The sequence below is a fragment of the Cavia porcellus genome, unplaced genomic scaffold (assembly GCF_034190915.1).
Source record: "Cavia porcellus strain 051 isolate PalLab524CR breed Dunkin Hartley unplaced genomic scaffold, mCavPor4.1 scaffold_15, whole genome shotgun sequence".
Lineage (NCBI taxonomy): Eukaryota > Metazoa > Chordata > Mammalia > Rodentia > Caviidae > Cavia > Cavia porcellus.
The window spans coordinates 65831208-65849998 of NW_026947498.1; the positions used below are offsets into that span (position 1 = coordinate 65831208).

Below are 18791 nucleotides of genomic sequence, written 5' to 3' on the forward strand. Positions count from 1 at the left end.
TCTTTTTACTTCTATAATTGCCTCTTTTAGGACTTTTTCCTTCCCATTGGTTTCCAAGTTGTACTTTGTTTTATGTGGTTACATTCTAATCTTTGTCAAAATCTGAGTCATTTATTGCCTTTTTCTTTCCTCCACGATACAGAAATAGGAAAACTTTATGATCACCCATCTCCTGACTTATGCACAGTTCCATATTTTTTCTTTAAATTTTCTAACTCTCAAGACCTTGTTATTGGATTGTACAGATGCTGTTTGTTGAGATTTTAAAGTTAATTTTTATTCATTTCTAAAATCGACTTGGTCAATGTATGGCTTTTGTTCTTACATCTTCAACCTCTTCTGCTTATGCACGCACATTTGGCATTTGATGATTCTGAATCTGCTCATCTAATTCTTTTTGTAAAATTTTTTTTATTTTTTATTGGTACCAGGGATTGAACTGATGACCACACACTTGCAAGGCAGGCGTCTATGCTGCTGAGCTAAATCCCCAGCGCCCTACAGGTCTAATTCTGCAATGAGTTGCTTTTTGCTACTTTTGCTCATGGTGCTTTGTTAGTCTTTCAGTTCCTTGTTTGTGAATTTTTGCTCCTATGTCTTGGAAATGACATGTGTAAGTATTTGTACCTAGGCAGAAAGCGCAAAGTCGAGGAGTGCAGAATTTGCTGCTGCCTCTTTCGGGGTCTGATAGAATTATTAACCTAAGAGTAGTTTAAATCAAATCTTGCTTGAGGTTTTTGTAACACCCTAAATAAATATTTTTTTCCGCAAGCTTATATGATGTCAGGATTGTGATTTGAAAAATCAAGGGAACTTACTCGGTTCAAATTTCTAGGCAGCCTATTTTGTTAACAGGGTCACAGATTCATTTCTTATTCAGTCTTTCAGGGGAAACTGTCAGGTATCATCTGTATCATCTAAAACAGAAATTTGTGTATGGAAATTTCACTGAATTTATTTTGGTTTTGGAAAGTCGGTCTCATCTGCGGTGCGGCTACCCTAGACAGACTCTCAGAAGTGTGCCAAGCAGGTCAGTTCCAGGTTTCTGCTTACTCTTCCTGTGCCCATTCCAAGTAGAATTCCAGTCACGTCCTCAAGGTGAAGCTGCCTGGGGAGGGCATCTTGAGCGTAGCTCTGCTGAGGGCCACAAGTTGTCCTTGGGCTGTACCAGGATGCACATACTGTCTTCCAGCATCAGGACCCTGGCTCTCCGCTTACCATCTCTCCCTCTGCTTGGTTACTGAATTAGATTCCTTCTCTCTGCCCAGCGTTTGCAGCTCTCTCTAGAGGAATAGGGGTTTTTCTGTACCTGAATTGCCCTCTTCCAGAGATCTCTCCAGTCCAAGAAGTCATCTTGAAGAGTAGCTGGTTCCACACGCTGCTCTCTGATCAGGACTAGGCCCTGCTCACAGCCTCCCAGCCTCAGTCGGCTTAAGCACTGCCTCCACAATGCAAGCGAGGCAGCCTCCTCTTTTTTTGTCTCATTGTTTTTCTTCCTTAGAAACTTTCTCTCTTTCATGTTCTTGTTCACGTCCTAATCCAGTGCCCTGTGCTTACATACAAAATGTCATCTTTCTTGATATATCTTTCTTGATAACAGCTCAAATCCCCACCCACATCTTTCTAGTCTGGGGATACAGAATTGAATTCAGATGAGAGCCAAACTCACGATGGATAGAATGTTCCCCCTACAACCTCCCCACATCTCTATCCAACCCTTTAATCCTCTGGCATCTTTTTTCACTTCTAGTCTAAGATTTCCAGAAGCAAACCTGGAGGAGAGACATGAAGAAGGTCAAAGCAACGCCAGCCTTGTGCATTACCAAGAAGCAGATTCTGTCTCTGACATACCCACCATCAATGTAGAGGAGGAAGATGGGGGTCTCCAAGTCTGCCGTGTATGTGGGGACAAAGCCAATGGCTATCACTTCAATGTCATGACCTGTGAAGGATGCAAGGGCTTTTTCAGGTAAAGTGACCATGACCTGCACTCGCCTACCACCACTGACACACTGGTTCCCACCTCCTCGGAAGCTGCTGTCAGCCCCCCGGAAGTCCAAGGGCCTCAGTCTGATCTGTCTCCCAGGTCCCACAAAGTCCTCCAAATTAGCTTCAAGTGCAGAATTTATACTTCAGGGGAATCTTTCATCTTCAAATCTTCCTGGGTCTTCCAAAGAAAAACTCCCTTCTGCTGTGAAGCATCCTCCATGTGGTCTTGAATAAATGGTTAGTAAAAGAGTAAAATATTTGAAAATCCAAAGTGAAAATATTCAAATCAGTCTTATAGGATGGTAGTTAAGTAAAGAATGGCATAAAAGAAAACATAAAACAAGCTTTCCTAGAAACAAACAGGGGTATTCAAAAATTAAAGAGCAGTATATGTTCCAGCATATAGAGAGGCAGGACTGGACAAGAGGATGCTGTTGTCCAGCTGGAGAAAGACAGAGCTATGCAGCAAAGCCAGCTTAGTAAAGTCTAGGACTGAGAAAGCAGGGGAGGGGAGGAAGGAGTGACAGGGCACACAGTGCCTACCGTAAGGCCACGCTTGGGGACTTCTGTGCATTCCTAGACTACTAACCTATGCCAGCCCCTTGCAGAGGTCTTCCTGTTGGCTGGACATTTAAATGGAAGTGAACTCTAACCCAAGGTGTCACCTTACAATCCCAAAGGTAAGATGGTAGCCTGAGAATCATTACTAGAAGATTCAGTTGTTGGCCCCAAGTACCCACAGAAAGACTTCCTGGTATGCCTGGGCCCAAAAGGTGCTGCAGTGGTCACGGCGTTGAGAATTCAGTGTCACCCGAATGAAGAAATCTCAGTTTCAGGGCAGCCAGGGCCAAGCGTGAGTCACTGTCAGGTCTCAAGGGGTTAACTGTCTAGAGTAGGTCCAATAAGCGCTTATCACATGGGCTATCGCAGGGGTGAGACCTGACACTGTCAGGCTGTGTACAGCTCCAAGTCACAGAAAAACTGGCTCAAACTGGCTTAACAATAAGGAAATTATGCTACAGTTCATAACAAGAAATCTGACGGCCTCTGATGAGTCCCATGACTCACGTCTTTGCCTTTTCCTCTTCTGCCTCTTACTGGTGAACTCTCTTGGAGCACAGGTCCTAGCCAATACCCATGATGTTCAGCCAAGGAAGAAAAGCTCATCTCTTCTTCCTGTAAGGATAACACAGTTGTCCTAGAAGAGGCCTTCACACCACATGGACTGTAGAGCTGACCCTAGTGACTGCTGTTTGGAGCTGCCACTGCATCACTGAGCAGGCACTGGCCTGGTGGCTGCATGGAGTCACGGGCACATCTGAATCACACGTGGGATCTTGCAATAGAGAAGAGGGTGTCTGAGGAGCTGTCTATGCAGTGCTGGGTGTAGGGCTCCTCTGCTCTCTCCTTCCCACCCAGTGCTACTCCTGGGTCCTCGGAGGCAACATAGCATCGTGCGAAGGAGCTTGGGTTCAGAATCACGCAGACCTGGACTCACATTTTGTCTCAGTATTTACCTGTAAGACTGGTGATTTGTCTGCTCAGAGCCTTAGTTCTCGCATCTATGCAAGGCAAATAAGAGGATAAATTTTAGTTTTGAAGAGTAAATTCGCAAAATATCTAGCTTACCATTTCTATAGCATACCTCTAATAAATGTGGCCCTTCCTCTCCCATCCTGTTCTCCGTGCACTTTGGAGTAGCATCAGAGGTCTCTTACCCAGGCCAGCAGAGAGGTGAGTAGCACTTGTGAAAAAGACAGGGTAGTCAACCGATTGAACAGCTCAAACCTGTGGGTCACCATCAGCATGGTTCGGCCTCTGGTCCAGCCTTCAAGGTCGGCCAGCCGCCTCTCTGACCTAGGCCACGTTTCCAAGCTAGCTTCCTCATTTTCCAGGGGGTTTCATTTCCTCCAGCTGGGCAGTGAAGGGAATTCAAGCTCGGGGTGCATGGGCAGGGGCTCAATGGGAGTTTGTGACGCCTGGGCAGTGGTGGAGGGGGCTTGTGCCGGATTTGCCCACTGCCTGCCAACTTCAAGGGCCCGTGGAGTGCCTCTGAACATCTTTGCCCGCTGAGTCCATCCCAAGAACTAACTCTTCAATGGGAAACCGTTATCTAGTGAGGTCTTAAAGTTTTCTCACACTTGGCAGCTTCCTCCCACTGGCCCTGACACCCCGATCTAGAGTGACAGCTGCTCAAGGGTGGGGGCTGCTTTCATTTCTATGCACCAGGGGTCAGATTCCAGCTCCTAGCAGGCCTTCAGGACAGGCCTGGGGCTCAGCTATGCTCCTAGTGAGCCACAGCTCTGAACTGGGAGGCCTCTCGCCAAGGGACACTGCCCAGTAGTGGGTAAGGAGGGGGAGGGGCAGGTGTTTGAGGAAGGGGCTGGGGCCTGGAATCCGTTGTCCCCGGGGAGGCACCGTGTGTCAGAAGACACCCCAGCCTGGGCAGCCCTAGGTTGGAGTCTCTTCATTTCCACAGCTGGAGGGAAGGAAACACCATGAAAAATGGGGCATCTGGCCTGGAAACATGGTCAGGGAGTCTACGAGGGCTGCACCGGAGGCCAAGCCCTGCTCGCGGTGACCCACTTGGTGACTTTCTTCCCCTGCTCCTGCTCTTCCACCTGAGCCCGCAGTCCTACACAAGAGGCTGCGCCTGTGCCTGTCCTAGACCTGGCACCACTCGGGGCACAGAGCCCGTGTCCAGGTGGCCGCACCCGCAGCTGGGAGGCCATGGCCTAGCCTGGCCCGTAAAAATCTGTCTTCTGTTTCGTCGCAGGCGGGCCATGAAACGCAATGTCCGGCTGAGATGCCCCTTCCGCAAGGGCGCGTGCGAGATCACGCGGAAGACGCGGCGACAGTGCCAGGCCTGCCGCCTGCGCAAGTGCCTGGAGAGCGGCATGAAGAAGGAGAGTGAGTGCCTGCACCGGGCCGAGACAGGGAGGGCGACCTCCTGTGCGTGCGTGCGTGCGTGCGTGCGTGCGTGCGTGCGTGCTGCGGCACCCGCGTGTGCTGAGTCCGCCCTGCGGTTGGCCTGCAGTGATCATGTCCGAAGCAGCCCTGGAGCAGAGGCGGGCCTTGATCAAGAGGAAGAAGCTGGAACGGGTGGAGATCCAGCTTTCCGGAGCTCAGGGGCTGACAGAGGAGCAGCAGATGCTGATCAGGGAGCTGATGGAAGCTCAGCTGAAAACCTTCGACACCACCCTCTCCCATTTCAAGGACTTCAGGGTAGGGAGCCCCTGCGTGGTCCCAAGGCAGGGACCCCCAGTATCCCCTGGGAACTTGCCAAGAAATGCAGATTCTCACCTCTGCTCCTAGAAACTGAGGTGACACCAGACACCCAATGATTGTGACACAGGCTCAGGGTTGAGAGTCTGTTCTCTCCCGAGGCAGCAGCAGCATTGACTGTGAAGTGCAGAGGAAGCCAAGATGTGCCAGTCTGTTCGCTGACTTTTAGGGTTTACAGGACCTTCAGGACTGGGGGGTGGGGCACAGCCTTTGCAGAAGCGCTGGGCCCTGCTCCTAATGCACTCCCTCCCTGGATGCATGCAGGTATCTCAAGTGACCTGCCCAGCTCAGAGACCTGGAGTTGGCCCGAGGCCTTGGCTCTGTTCTTTGCCTCTGCAGCTCTGTGTCCTTCTCTCTGTCTTCTGAGCCCAACAGCAAGAACGCTTGGGACGAACAGGGGAGGAGAACGTCTCTGCCTTCCTTCTGACTATGCAGAGATAGTGTGACCATTACTTCAAAGATCTAGAAGGCACCCCTTGATAGATGATGGCCAGATAGACGAACTAAGTGCAGTGTGTCCACCCGTGTTTACATAAGTGTAAATGCCTAGGATGCTGTGTATTCTTAGCTGCAGACGGCCATCTGGGGTCTATGTGAAGTGCATGCTCTCTGTCCTCTCTCTACTCTCCGTCTTGTATTGCAGCTGCCAGAGGTGTTTGGCAGTGGGTACGAGATTCCAGAGTTTCTACAGACCCCACTGGAAGACGACAAATGGAACCAGTTCAGGGAACATCTAAGTACTTTGAAGATCTCTCTGCAGCTGCGGGGAGAAGATGGCAGTATCTGGAACTACAACCCCCCAGACAACAACAATGGCAAAGAGATCGTTCCCCTGCTGCCCCACCTGGCTGACCTGTCCACCTACATGTTCAAAGGCGTCATCAATTTTGCCAAAGTCATCTCCCACTTCAGGTAGGACATGGGGCTGGACAGATAGATGTAGAAAGGAAAACAACCAGTTATGTTCAAGGGACCTACCTGGCTCAGTGCTTCGAACCCTCCTTTGTTGCTGCCCCTCAGCGCTCTAGGACCATCGCTGTGTTGCCCATTAGCTCTGGGCTGTGGGCTTGTCATGCAAACCACTGTGTCTCAGGGTCCGCACCTGGAAGTAGGAACTAATCACACAATTTATGAGGCTGTCATACGGAATAAGAAATTATCTAAAGAGCACTCACCACGTGGTAAACATCGAGAGAGTAGTTACCTTCCCAGTTTCCCTCTGTATGAGTGGGAGTAAGAAACTGACAGTTTCAGAGCAAAGAATGAGTTGGAAGGAAAAAGAAGTCAACAGAAATTGAAGAGAGGAAGCAAATGAATAGATGCTGGGCCTCCAGCTGTTGCAGCCCAGAGAAGGCTGAGCTGGCCAAGGTGGTCCTGGGACCAGGTCCTCCAGACCTAGGCATGACAGCAACAGCCGTAGCTGCTGGACTCAGTGGGAGACCTGAGACTGCCCTGGTCGAGTAGGAGCTGCGGCACTGTGAGATGGAGATAGAGCTGGGGTCTTTGACTCTGGGTTGGCCTCCTTGCTTTGCTGAGCTTAGTCGAGTGGGGCTGAATGACACGTGCCAGGGGCACAGACTTCATGGGCAAGCAGAGGGCAGGTTACATTTCAAGAGCTCCTAGGTTTTCCTGTGTCCCTGCTGTTGACATGCGGGATTTAATAGGGTAGGGTAGCAACAGGCTGGAATGAGTTCAGATTGTGAGATATTAGGTCAAGGAACAGGAGGAGAAGTCCACCTGCTGCCATGGACATGGGTTGCGTCTGTTGATCCATGAGTGAATACTAGAGTGCGAGGGCACTGACTGCTTTTCATGACCACTTGTTTTGAAAACACTGACCCTAAGTACCAATGTCACTTTTCATTAAGAGCAAGGGAAGCTTTCAGCTGATCAGTGGAAGGGGGCTGATTTGGAAATACTGATTTGGAAATAAGGGACCTGAATGCCAAGCTGGGTGGGCATTGAAAGGTCCTGATGGTAGCAGGAGAGGAGAGGACCATAATGGGAGTCACCTGCTTGGCTGGATTGTGATGGGAAGAGATTGAAGGCAACTAGGAAGCAACTGCACTAGTCCTCAGAGGAAGGCACCCATCTGACCTCTGTCTGCCCATCTGTGGGCACTGCCCTGGGAGCTGTCATCCCCTACCTATGCTTGCTGCCAGGGACTTGCCCATCGAGGACCAGATCTCCCTCCTAAAAGGGGCCACCTTTGAGATGTGCCTGCTGAGGTCCAACACAATGTTCAACACAGAGACTGGGACCTGGGAGTGTGGTCGGCTGACCTACTACTTCAAAGACTCTGAAGGTGCCCAAGGGATCCCGGGTGGAGGGTGGGAAACACAACATCCTTCCATCTACGAGGATGGAAGGAGCCATGCCAGGATTTGCCTGGGAGTGCAAGGGAGGAAGACTGGGTGACAGAACAAAAACCTTGGTGCTGACGGCCGGATGTAGGGTCAGCTCCTGAGAACCTGCCCTTCCATCCAATACCTGCCCTCAGGTGGCTTCAAGAAACTTCTGCTGGATCCCGTCATGAAGTTCCACTACATGCTGAAGAAGCTGCAGCTTCATAAGGAGGAGTATGTGCTGATGCAGGCTATCTCCCTCTTTTCCCCAGGTGATGGCCTCCTCCAGGCTGATGACACCCCCTCTGTTTTTTCCTGTTTTCCCCAGGGAAGGTTCCAGCCAATAGCCTTGCTCCGCACTTACTGCACAGCCAGGGGAGAGATGCTGGCTGGCTTCCCTTGGGTCAGTGGGGGTGATTTGCAGCCTTAGTGCTCCCTCCCTGCTCTGCTTGAATGACTCTGCCTCAGAAGATGGTTGGTCAGAAATTCCTCTTGGGGGACACTGAGCCTGTCTGTCCTTGTCCCTACCTACCCTTGCTGGCAGCTCACCGTGTCCTACCTTGCTCCCATCCAGACCGCCCAGGTGTGGTGCAGCGTGCAGTGATAGAACAACTGCAGGAGCGATTTGCCACCACGCTGAAGACATACATCGAGTGCGTCCGGCCCCAGCCTGCCCACCGGTGAGCACAGCGGGGATGATGTCTTAGGGTGTGGGTGTCCACCCTCTTGTCCTGCCTTGCCTCTTGTCTGTCCCCCACTGGCCTCTGCACTGGCCTCTCTAGAACTGTTGTAACCAGGATAGCTTCTCACAACCAGAATTGTGTCTTGTGAGCTAAATGGAAGCATGCTGGTCAGTCAGTCTGAGTGCCAGCCAGGTCTCAGGAGACCCTTTGGGCTCAAGACTGTGCCCCATCGAGGGAATCCTTGTCTGTTGTCAGGGCTTTCCAAACTCATGTCATCCAGGGTCAGGAAGAGCCAGTACTATCCTGAGTCTCCAGTAGGTCTTCTGGCAATAGCCATTGTTAACCTCAGTGAGGATGACAATCGCGGAGACCCCAATAGTGATGGGAATCATAGATCTGTAATTGCTGTCTTACTGGGAGGCGACAGCCATGGTGCTGAGCAGTCAGTGTGCCTGATCTCTTCTAGTCCTCCACTAAAAGAAGTGAATACCGTCACCACTGTGTATGGGAACCAAGGTTTGGGGCAGTTTCCCAGTGTTCCCTGGCCAGAGTAACAGTGGCTGGCAGGGAACTCAGCCAGACTCAAGCTCTTAAATTTCTCAGGAAGAACAGAAATGGGGGTAGGAAATTATTTTCCTTGTTCTGGTTATGACTCAAAACAGGGAGGCTGCCTGGGACTTGATCTAGACAGGGACTTTTCCAGATTCATTGATTCTGAGCCCCCGTGACCCAGTGCATAGCCTGATGTCCATGGGCCCAAACTTTGATTGTAGTGAGTTATGGATATCATAGTGTGAACTTGAAACTCAGATCCTCCTTTGGCCTGTACTTCTTGGTTCAGCATCTTGGGAGGCTGTGGGGCCCGTGTCTTGGTGCTCCCCTGTATAGAGCCAAGAGGCTTGGAGGCACTAGTTTTCTGTCCTTCATGGAGAAACAGAGGCATGTGGTACATCTGAACTCTAGATGCAGAGTTGGATCCAGGAAGATTCCAGTCTGTCTCTTCTAACCTCCAGCTTCCTTTGTTCAGTCCTGACCCTTTGATATTCATGACAGTGTGACTCCCAGCACTGCCAAATTAACCTGTGTGCTCTGCACCTGTGAGGTGGGGGATATCTACCTAGGTCTGCAGACGCAGAAACTCAAGCCCTGTGGACAGGTGAGAGCAGGGAGAGTGCAGCTCCCTCTTCAGGTGCCCCTGAGATGCTCGGAGGTTAAATTTGTGCAACCTTGGAGCAGTGTCAGGCTGAAGGCCAGGAGAAGGCAGGCTGCACCCCAACCTTTCCTCTGGTGACTACAGGTTCCTGTTCCTGAAGATCATGGCTGTTCTCATCGAGCTGCGCAGCATCTCAGCCCAGCACACTCAGCAGATACTGCGCATCCAAGACACACACCCCTCTCTCAGCACGCCCCTCATGCGGGAGCTTGTAAGCAGCACAGATGACTGAATGGTGGCCTTTGGGTGGAACCTCAGGGGGCCAGCCAGACCCAGAGCTCTCTGAGATGCCACTTCTGAGGCCAGATGGATGGACAACGCTGATAGCTGACAATGTTCTGTGACCACAGCAGGGCGGCATTCCTTAGGCACCCCACTGCCCAGTTCAGTCTGTAGTGTGGAAAGCCATGGATCCTGTATGGAGAGTGCACTGGCCCACCAGAGAAGCAAGGCTGCTCTTCCCTTAGACAAGGCCCTGTGGTCGGGGAATCAATTCCAAAATCCCACCAAAGTGCCATGGGGAGAGAGGAAAAGGAGTGATAGTGTCAGTCCTGACCCTTTGGTATTCACCATGACAGTGTGACTCCCAGCACTGCCAAATTAACCTGTGTGCTCGGCACCAGTGAGGTGCAGGGTATCTGAAAAGTGTCTGCTTTGTGATTACCTTGCTCCCACCTCCCACCCGCTGGGCCAACCCCTTCTCTCCCCACTAAGCTGCTGTTGGGGGTGGGTTTCTAGGTCTGTGCTCATCAGCAGGTGCATCGGTGTCTGCGGGAGTCTTCTAGAGAAGCCAGGAGGTCTGCACTGTCAGAAACTTGTGACCTCATTCTAGATCTCTGCATCCACTCAAGCACATTATCAAGTACCAGCATGTTGTGGGATACACACTATTGACTCAGATATACTCTCGATCTCAGAGTTTACAGTTAAGAAAACAAAGCTGGAGCACAAGTAACACAGATCAAAGTGGCAATTGACACATGACACAAGCCCAGGGAACTTCTCTGTGTGGATGGTGACGGCACTGGGGATCTGTGGGTAGCTAGGGCTGCAATGAGGGTACTGAGGACCTTTCTGGGAGGAAGTGGTAGGACCCATACGGCTTGGTGTGGGCAGTTTGCTCCCCACCTGACTGGGTCCTGGCTTTGCCCCGAGGCAGGAACAGACTTGCTCTGTGACACGGCTGTGGCGACTGGTAATAAACATGCTAGAGCAGAATCACTGTGTACACTGGTATTTTCATGGACATCTGCTAAAGCACGTGAAAGTGTCTGCTTTGTTTGTGATTAAATATTTTTTGCATTTCCACGAGTTACACTTTTACATAAAGCATTCACTATTGGAGAACTAGGCTTAGCAAGTATGTTCCTGTTTCTATGTCGAATCCAAGCAAGAGGATATAAATAATGAACTTTTGCTAGAAATGTAAACATGTTTTGGCCTCCTATACTGAAGAAGATAGAAATGTGGAAGGGGGGGAACAGAAATCAAAATAGCACAATGGCTGGAGATGTAGCTCAGCACCATAAGCGCCTACCTGGCAAGTGGTTGTGAGCTTGATTCCTGGTACTAAAAGTAAATAAATAAATATAAATCAAAACACATTATTTTTTATTACTGATTTTATTATTGCTCTTTTCTGAAGACTGCAGGTATAAGAACATAACAATGAATAATTTAACTTGGTTTGTTGATAATTTATATAATTTAAAGTACACATATACCATAATTAAAAATGTAATCAAATTACTCTTAAATAGCTAATATTTGGTTTCAAATTAAAGCACAAGAAAAGTAAACTTTAAGGAACAGATAATTGCAAAGTTCATACCATTTTATAAGCAGGGCAAGTTGAAATTAAATCAATACTATGAATCAAAAAAGTATCAAATATAAAAGCAAATAAACATAACTCTTCAGATTTACCATCTTCTCTGCATCAAGCACTCATTTGCAGAAAAGAAATTGAGGGATAACTCTGTAAGTACAGTGAATACAGCTTTTGTTCTTAGAAATTCTGCTTACTTAGAAATGCTTCTAATTTAGAAATACAAATTTCATCCAACTCTGTCCATGAGTAATATAGGCATCTGCTTTTGCCCAGGAAAATAACTTTCAGAGTTCTGTTCATTCTGACATTGTTGCTAGATGCAGGTTAGGTTAAGATGGGGTTAAGAGGAGATTAAGATGGGATTTAGGGTAAATTTCCAGCCCCCATAATTGATTTTCAAAATACCTAGGCGTTTCCCCAAGCATTGAATGCATATGTATGATTAATAGAAATTATAGAAATTAAGTGTTCTCCAGACTAATGAGGATGCAAGTAAGATTAAAGAGTTCACATTGGATACTTCCTTTAATAGTTTGTTGGGTCTTGTTGATAGGACAAGGAGCCAAATTCAATTTAATCTCAAACATTTGGGTTTCTTCATTATCGCTTTCCATGAGCTTTTTTTGAGAACTAAGCGTCAGTTTCTAGGTGTCTCTGTGATCACTGTTCTTTCACTTTAGTCTTGGCTGTCAGAAGGTGGAGTCAGTGTCCAGAACTGAGGGTGATACAGAAAAAGTGTAACTCATGACCTGTTAGGCATCAAATGTGAGTTTATAGTCTCATAACATTGAAGAATTAAGCCAAAGAAGTTAGTTGTATTGTAAATAAGGGAAGTATTTAATAGCTCCTGGATTTCCAGGAGGGGTACTGAATAGGTGGCCACGGAGGCTCTTTGTTGGGGGAAGTTTATACAGCAAAGTCAGTGTGGGTACATGATAAAAACGTCAACCAATAGGATTACAAGTCTAGCTGCTTAGCTAGCTAATCCTGATACAATAGGGAAATGTGTCAAGTAGCAAGGGTATCTGGAAAGAACAAAGGCATTTTGGGGAAGGGTGGGGAGTATGGGTGAGGACGTTCTAGCCACCTATCCAAGGCACCTCAGGCCTAGCTGGGCCCACCAGCATAAACTCAAGTTATGAACTCTGCAGGCTTGGCTGTGCTTCTCTGACCCCTGGCTTGCTTCAGATTTGCTTCTAGCTACAATTCTGATTTTTGTGCTCTTATTTTTGTGCTTTGGGGGTCCAGCGACACACTAATTTCTAGTGTCTGTTTTAGCTGTCTATATGATAAGGGGATGAGACCTAAGCAAGTTATTGCATACCTTCTGGCTGGTTAGTCTCTTGGTAGCCTGTCCCCAACTTGGCCTAAAACCTTGACATGGGGAACACATCTTCACTGGAAAGACCCACAGTGGTCTCTCTTTTCTGGAGAAAAGAGTTTGTGAAAAAGAAGCATCTGATTAACTTGTTCTCCTTGGCCCCAGACAGCTTGTCAGCCTCCAGGCCACCTTCTACAGAAGCTAGTCTCTCCGTTTGCATTCCCACAGCTTTCCTAACTCTGATGGTGCTGATTGGTGGATTATTCCCAAATCTGAGACATGGACAACCATCCTATGCCTTTTATTTTCTTTCATCAAGGCACTGTCACTGCTTCCTAAACCATGATCCCAAAGGACTCTTTCATCACTTCTTGGAAGGACTGAGAAACCAAATAGTCTTTCAAGATTCTAAATTGAAAAGAACACCTTACAGTACATTTAGGTCAATCCCAATGCAAATAGCTAAGTCAGGACCTAAACAAACCACAACCAAATCCCGAACAAATGGATTTCAATGCCACTGTGAGGACGATACAAGTAACATACTGCTTCTGCTGGTCCAGGCCCCCATAGTGCCTTTTGCCATTTTACAAATGTGAATGGAATCAGCCCACCCCACCGACTCAGTAAACACAGGACCAGACTTGTGGAATATAAATTTGTTTTTATTGAAGCAGCAGTCACATGACCTTATATCTAGCCTTTAGATCAGGCCTGACAAGTGAGTCAGCCCTAAAAGAAATGTTTCTTTTTTGCACTGAGACATAACATGTTTACATACACCATCCAGTATTGGAAATGAGCAGACTCAAAACACGACATGTTGGTTACCTGGGAGGTACAGCAGCCCCCGTTTGTGGTATTCATATATTTTACAGAGACCCCCAAAGTTTATTACCAATAGAATGAAAAAGAAAATACAGCTACACCAAACTATGAACATAGTAACCAAAGACAGCAGCTTATACATGTTTTTACAATCGTCCCGTTTGGGGCTGCTTTCTCTCTTCCAAGCCGTCTGCAAAACTTCCTTTACATCGAATCCAAAGGTTTACAAGTTGGAAGCTGCACCTCTTGTGGCTATAATAGTAGAGTAAGGTCACTGAAAGAATGCGACATGGTGTTTACATCTTGATTTTTATAAGGAATATTCATGTTTCCCTAGAGGTATGGAGATGGTGACTACATACTGCAGTGGCAAAACTGGGTGAAGAAAGAGGGATGGGTACTGAAATAAAGACCACACACTGGTGAATTTTAGTTTCATTTCCAGACTAACCTACTTTTTATTTAATGCAAATTACAGTACCAGTTAACTATTTCCAAACCAAGTCACATAGAACGAAATGTATTTACAAGGGAATGGGAAAGGGCAAAAAAACATTGAGCATATACTTTTCACAAAAAAGTTTATATTTAAAATGAAAAAAAATTCAGTCACAGAGGCATTCAAGTAGTAATAATGTTATACAGATTTTGCTTTTCCTTTATATCAAGACAGATTTGCACAAGTGTTTGCAATAGTTTGTATACAACCCACAGTCCTTTTTATATATATATATATATATATATATATATATATATATATATATAATTTTTTAGACTTTTTAAAGATGGAAGTGGTCACGCTAATTGGTATGTGTACAGGCCCAAGTGATCCATCGGCAACACATTTTTAAATGCAAATTTTACAGGCAAGCAATTTTCATACATCTATCTGTATCTGCCTGTAGACAGATATAGTAAGGAAAAAAAAAACCCAAAAAATTAACACAAGGAAGTCTACTTTATTAAGCTAACTCCCTATACGTACTGGTTGTCATTTTGCTTTTATTACGGAGGTGCAAAACGGAGCAACAAAGTCAAATAAAACAGCATAACCCTTGTGAAAATAATCCAAACCCCAGGGATTACTTTCCAAGCCTCTCAAAGGTAGACCTCAGTCTGGGACTACTGTGCTTCTAATTCTCTTGTTTTCAGTGGCTCAGGTTTCTACCAGGAAAAACAGATTTTATTGCAAAGCATGCTAATTTTTCTATATAGGACAGAAAAGTGTTCATCTTTTTGATTAGATTATCACTAATATGAACAACAGGAATCAGATACAATTTTGGTTTAGAACAAAGAGAAAACCCCAAACTCTTGGGGATCTGGCATTGGCCAAACTTCCTTTGGAAGATTCCAAAGTTAAATCCTTTAAGAAGGAAAGGGAAAAACAAATGAAACGCCAGTGTCTTTATATCCACAGGGGTAGAGAATACAATAGTTCTCTCAGAAACCTTTGCATTGGTGCAAAGGTGACTGTTTAGGCATACTTTGTTAGAACACAAACTAAGAGGATGGGTCTAAAACTTAAGAGGACTTTAAAAATGACGCAATGCATCATTGGAAAGAAGGTGCAGTGTTCTGCCTTGCTGGAATGAATGCATGATGTTTCAAAAATAGTAACCTTTGGTTTGGTAGTTTTTTTTTTTTTTTTTTCTATTCAAGACATTTTATATGGATTACTTGGAGGCAAAACAAATACTTTATATTTTTTCAAAAAAGGCCTACATGTTGGGCACACAGTAAAAAACTGAGTTTTTAAAAGAGAAATTAAAATGACATTTCATTGAAAAGGGGCAGAGATAGCAGGAGAGGGAAATGGGCTAAGAGTCTTCATGTTAAAACATCAGTCCTCTATTGGCGTGGAGGTACTCCATGCCATGGACTGCCAGTAACTGTACTACAGCATTTTAGACCACTGACATATCAAAACTTGATACTGTGAAGATGCCTCGATTTATAAAAAGTCAATCATTTCTCTCTCTTCTCTCACGTGAGAGGGAGGGGAGGGAGAGGGAGAGGGAGAAAGAGACTGACTATGGCAGGCTCCCCAATCTGCTGTTAAGATCCATGGTTAGGGCTTGTGGAAGAGACGAGCAAAATCTAATCTATTTGATATCCTCCAGCTCTAGGGCTCCCAGTACTAAGTCCCTGAATGGACCAAATATGAAATGAAACCGGTCACTGCTGAAGAGTAAACGGACATTCAGAACCAAAGCCAGGGCTTGAATGAAATGAAATTATGAACATAGTTTCCTCTTCCCACTACTGAGCAAGGTATCACTGAACCAACTATGGAGGGGCAAAGATATTGTTGTGAGTTACTATCTTAAAAAGGAAAGGGGAGTACAGGGAGACATGGATAAAGGGAACCAATTAAAACCCTAAAAATGAAAAATAAAAAAAACCCAGAAAACAGAAAACCAAACACATGGAAGCGAAGGCACTCCAAACTATATAGATACACTATACATTGCTAGAGTTATTGTTACAATAATACAGGCCGGTACCTACTGTACAGAGTTAAAACTATATGGCTTTAAAAAGCTCGTCTACATTTTGTCTTGATTATTAAACAGAATCACTCCCCTGAACAGTAACTTTTTGCTCATTCATAACAGTTCCTGGGTCCACATATTTACATACAAAACAATAAAACTTAAAAATATTGAAAAAAATATAATGTACAAGCTTGAATTTGGTGAGGAGCTTTTAATTATTATTATTTACAAAGATATTCAGAGACCTGGCTCTCACTTGTATAAAAGGGTTCTGTGATCCCGCCGTAATGGAGGAGGAGAAATTGTGGATCTCAGCGGCGCGCGCGTGCGCGCGCGCGCACACACACACACACACACACACACACACACACACACACACACACGACGGGGGTGGAAGTAGGGGAGGGAAGTGTTTTCTAAAACCACCACTGATTTTTATGGACTCCAGCAGGTACACCAAACCCCAAGTAGTGTCTGTATCTGCACGTCTGGCTGGGCAGTTTGATCTGAAAGCAGGTCCACTTTTCTGGCACAGACCTGCCTGGTGAGATTATTCATCTTTTCTAAAACAGTCTATCAAATCCTATTCTTGTAAGGGACTATGCTGCTAATACTTTGATTTCAGACCTCTTTCAAGTTCTAATTAGCTCTTAGAAGCACTTGATAAAAAAGGAAAATTAAACTTGATTTGGTTTGACTGAGCATGTCTCCTTTCCCACGAACTGTGATATGGCGAGAGGTTTGAGAAACCCCTTCTGTTGCCTAAGCCTAGCTGAACGATGAGAACTAAGATGGTTCACAGTTGTCCTTCTGAGTACTGGTTCACTTCCGCAGGTGTACAACTCTCTTGGACAGTCACACACACACGGCGAAGAAACAGGACAGAGTGCTAAGGCCTGCACGAGGGCTGCCAAAACGCCACACTTCCTGACCACCTGGAAGGCAACCTGCCCTAACGTGACCTAAGTGGCAATGACAAGGGCGAAGGGTGGTTCCACACAACCTGGGGCTCAGCTCTGAAGCTCTACAGTTATCAGCTAACCCTGGAAGGCTGTGGAGGAGCGGGTAGGAGGGGAAGTCGGCCATTACTCAAGGGATCTGTAGATGTAAAATGTAACTGATTGTGCCTTAAAGATTTGTAGGTCAAGTAATGGCCCATAAGCACCAAGGTGACTAAGGTTCATTTTAGAGTATATAAGGCCCACAGAGATACCAACCTTGAAAATATAAAAACAAAATCTATTTCCTCACTGCAAATGTAATCCTTCAGTCCTCCTTGCTTTCCAAGGAATATTGCTTTTTCTTCAAAAACGAGACTGATTCTTACACCATTCACTGAGAAACAAAGAAAACAAACAAAAAATCTTAACTGGGGGTGGGTGGATGGCAGACACATTCTTCTCATGCTTCAACCAGTCAATTTGATACCATGTAGACAAAAAAGAAAAGGCAGTATTGAGTACATGTATATATAACATATATACATACATTTATATAATCAGTTTTCCTATAAAGTCAGCAGGTACAGTTGATTATTATTTTGATGTGTATTCCTACCACCTAAAATCATAATGGCCTGACATGCATCAATAAATAAATTTTAAAAGCATGAGGTTAAAAAAGCTGAAATTAAATAGATTCTAGATTTGGATTTAGAAGTAGCACTATGTGGAGATGTGGCAATTCCTGCAAGCTTGGTTTTCAATTAAAAATACAAAAGAAAAAAGCAGTAGATGGTTATGGTTCACATTATTTAACTACATAACGTCCTTGCTTGCATGTATCTTTCCAAGGGAGGTGGCTTTAGGGAAGCTCTGGACAAGCTCTTTCACAGTGCTGAGATTGCCTCTGGCCTGCTGCCTTCTTCAGCCTCACCAGCCTTTGACACCTGCAGCCCTTGGCCTCAACGCCCTTTCCAGTGTCCAAGGTCACTCAGTAACTTAAAACAGTATGAAGATTGCAAAGAATCTTTGGTCAGGGGAACAAAGATCCACCATGGAGCACACAGGCCAGAATCCTGTTTGCTGCTCCTCTGGCAGCCTCTATACCAGCTTCTTCACCACCAGCACCGATTAAGAGCAAAACCAACCTTCATCAGCCTTATGGCTACAAACTTCACCAACACTGCTGGGTTACATGTGATACACATTTCATTTTTGTCTGCCACACTTGCCAAAAACATGCCAGAGGCAAACCTTCCAACACCAGAGGAAGTGGATTAATTTTACAAGTGACACGTAAGTCTCCATTGAATTATACCTGCTAAGCTCCCAACCAATTTCAAGCTGTGCATTAGACCAGTCTGACATTAGACTTTCAAAGAAAACAAAGTTCAAAAAAAATCTTTAGTACAGAACAAAGTTTTCTTCTTTAGTGGAAGGGGCATGAGGCAGAAGTCCGGTTTTAAGTATACAACAGCAGACTTTTGATTTAAAAAAAAAGATTGTCGTGGGAGAGATTATGTGTTCTAGTGCTCCGCCTTCCCCATCCATAAACCCTCCCACCCCTGGGTCTCCCGCAGTCTGATGAATGAAATTGTTTGTATTTATAGATATTTTACAAGGTTAAATAAGAACAATAAAAAAATTGAACACTAAAATGAACAGGTTTTTTTTCTTTTCTCTTTTTAATTTTCTTTCCAAACGTGACCAGTGTTGCTGAGTGACACTCAAGTAACTGGTGGTTTTTCCTGTGCAGCTGGCTGCTCGGGACTGTTCAGGTAGAGTTGGAAGCTGCTGCAGAAGCGGCATTATTGGTCTGTCCACGGTCTCCAGCATTAGCATCTGAAATGGAAAGTT

At 45.9% G+C, this 18791-nt stretch overlaps 2 protein-coding genes across 3 annotated transcripts in view; one reads left to right on the plus strand and one right to left on the minus strand.

Moving 5' to 3' along the window:
• Positions 1 to 1670: 1670 nt before the first annotated feature.
• Nr1i2 (nuclear receptor subfamily 1 group I member 2) lies at positions 1671 to 11117 on the plus strand. The gene is made up of 8 exons (XM_063224424.1): positions 1671 to 1969; positions 4766 to 4899; positions 5027 to 5214; positions 5918 to 6186; positions 7437 to 7579; positions 7775 to 7891; positions 8194 to 8299; positions 9600 to 11117. Exons 1-8 carry the CDS (start codon positions 1671 to 1673, stop codon positions 9745 to 9747), a joined length of 1404 nt encoding a protein of 467 aa, XP_063080494.1. The 3' UTR covers positions 9748 to 11117.
• Positions 11118 to 13311: 2194 nt separating this feature from the next.
• Gsk3b (glycogen synthase kinase 3 beta) overlaps positions 13312 to 18791 on the minus strand; it is a 185246-nt gene continuing 179766 nt past the window's right edge. For both annotated transcript variants that reach the window (XM_063225026.1, XM_063225024.1), the window contains one exon: positions 13312 to 18776. In XM_063225026.1, coding sequence (XP_063081096.1) covers positions 18709 to 18776 — 68 coding nt within the window. In that variant the 3' untranslated portion in view covers positions 13312 to 18708. The remainder of the gene's footprint in view (positions 18777 to 18791) is intronic.

Excerpts from the sequence above, each read along its gene's own strand:
- Nr1i2 (XM_063224424.1), top strand. The coding sequence starts at position 1,671 with ATGGATAGAATGTTCCCCCTACAACCTCCCCACATCTCTATCCAACCC. Across the intron at positions 1,970-4,765 it reads GGATGCAAGGGCTTTTTCAG|GCGGGCCATGAAACGCAATG; the intron begins GTAAAGTGACCA and ends GTTTCGTCGCAG. Across the intron at positions 7,892-8,193 it reads TATCTCCCTCTTTTCCCCAG|ACCGCCCAGGTGTGGTGCAG; the intron begins GTGATGGCCTCC and ends GCTCCCATCCAG.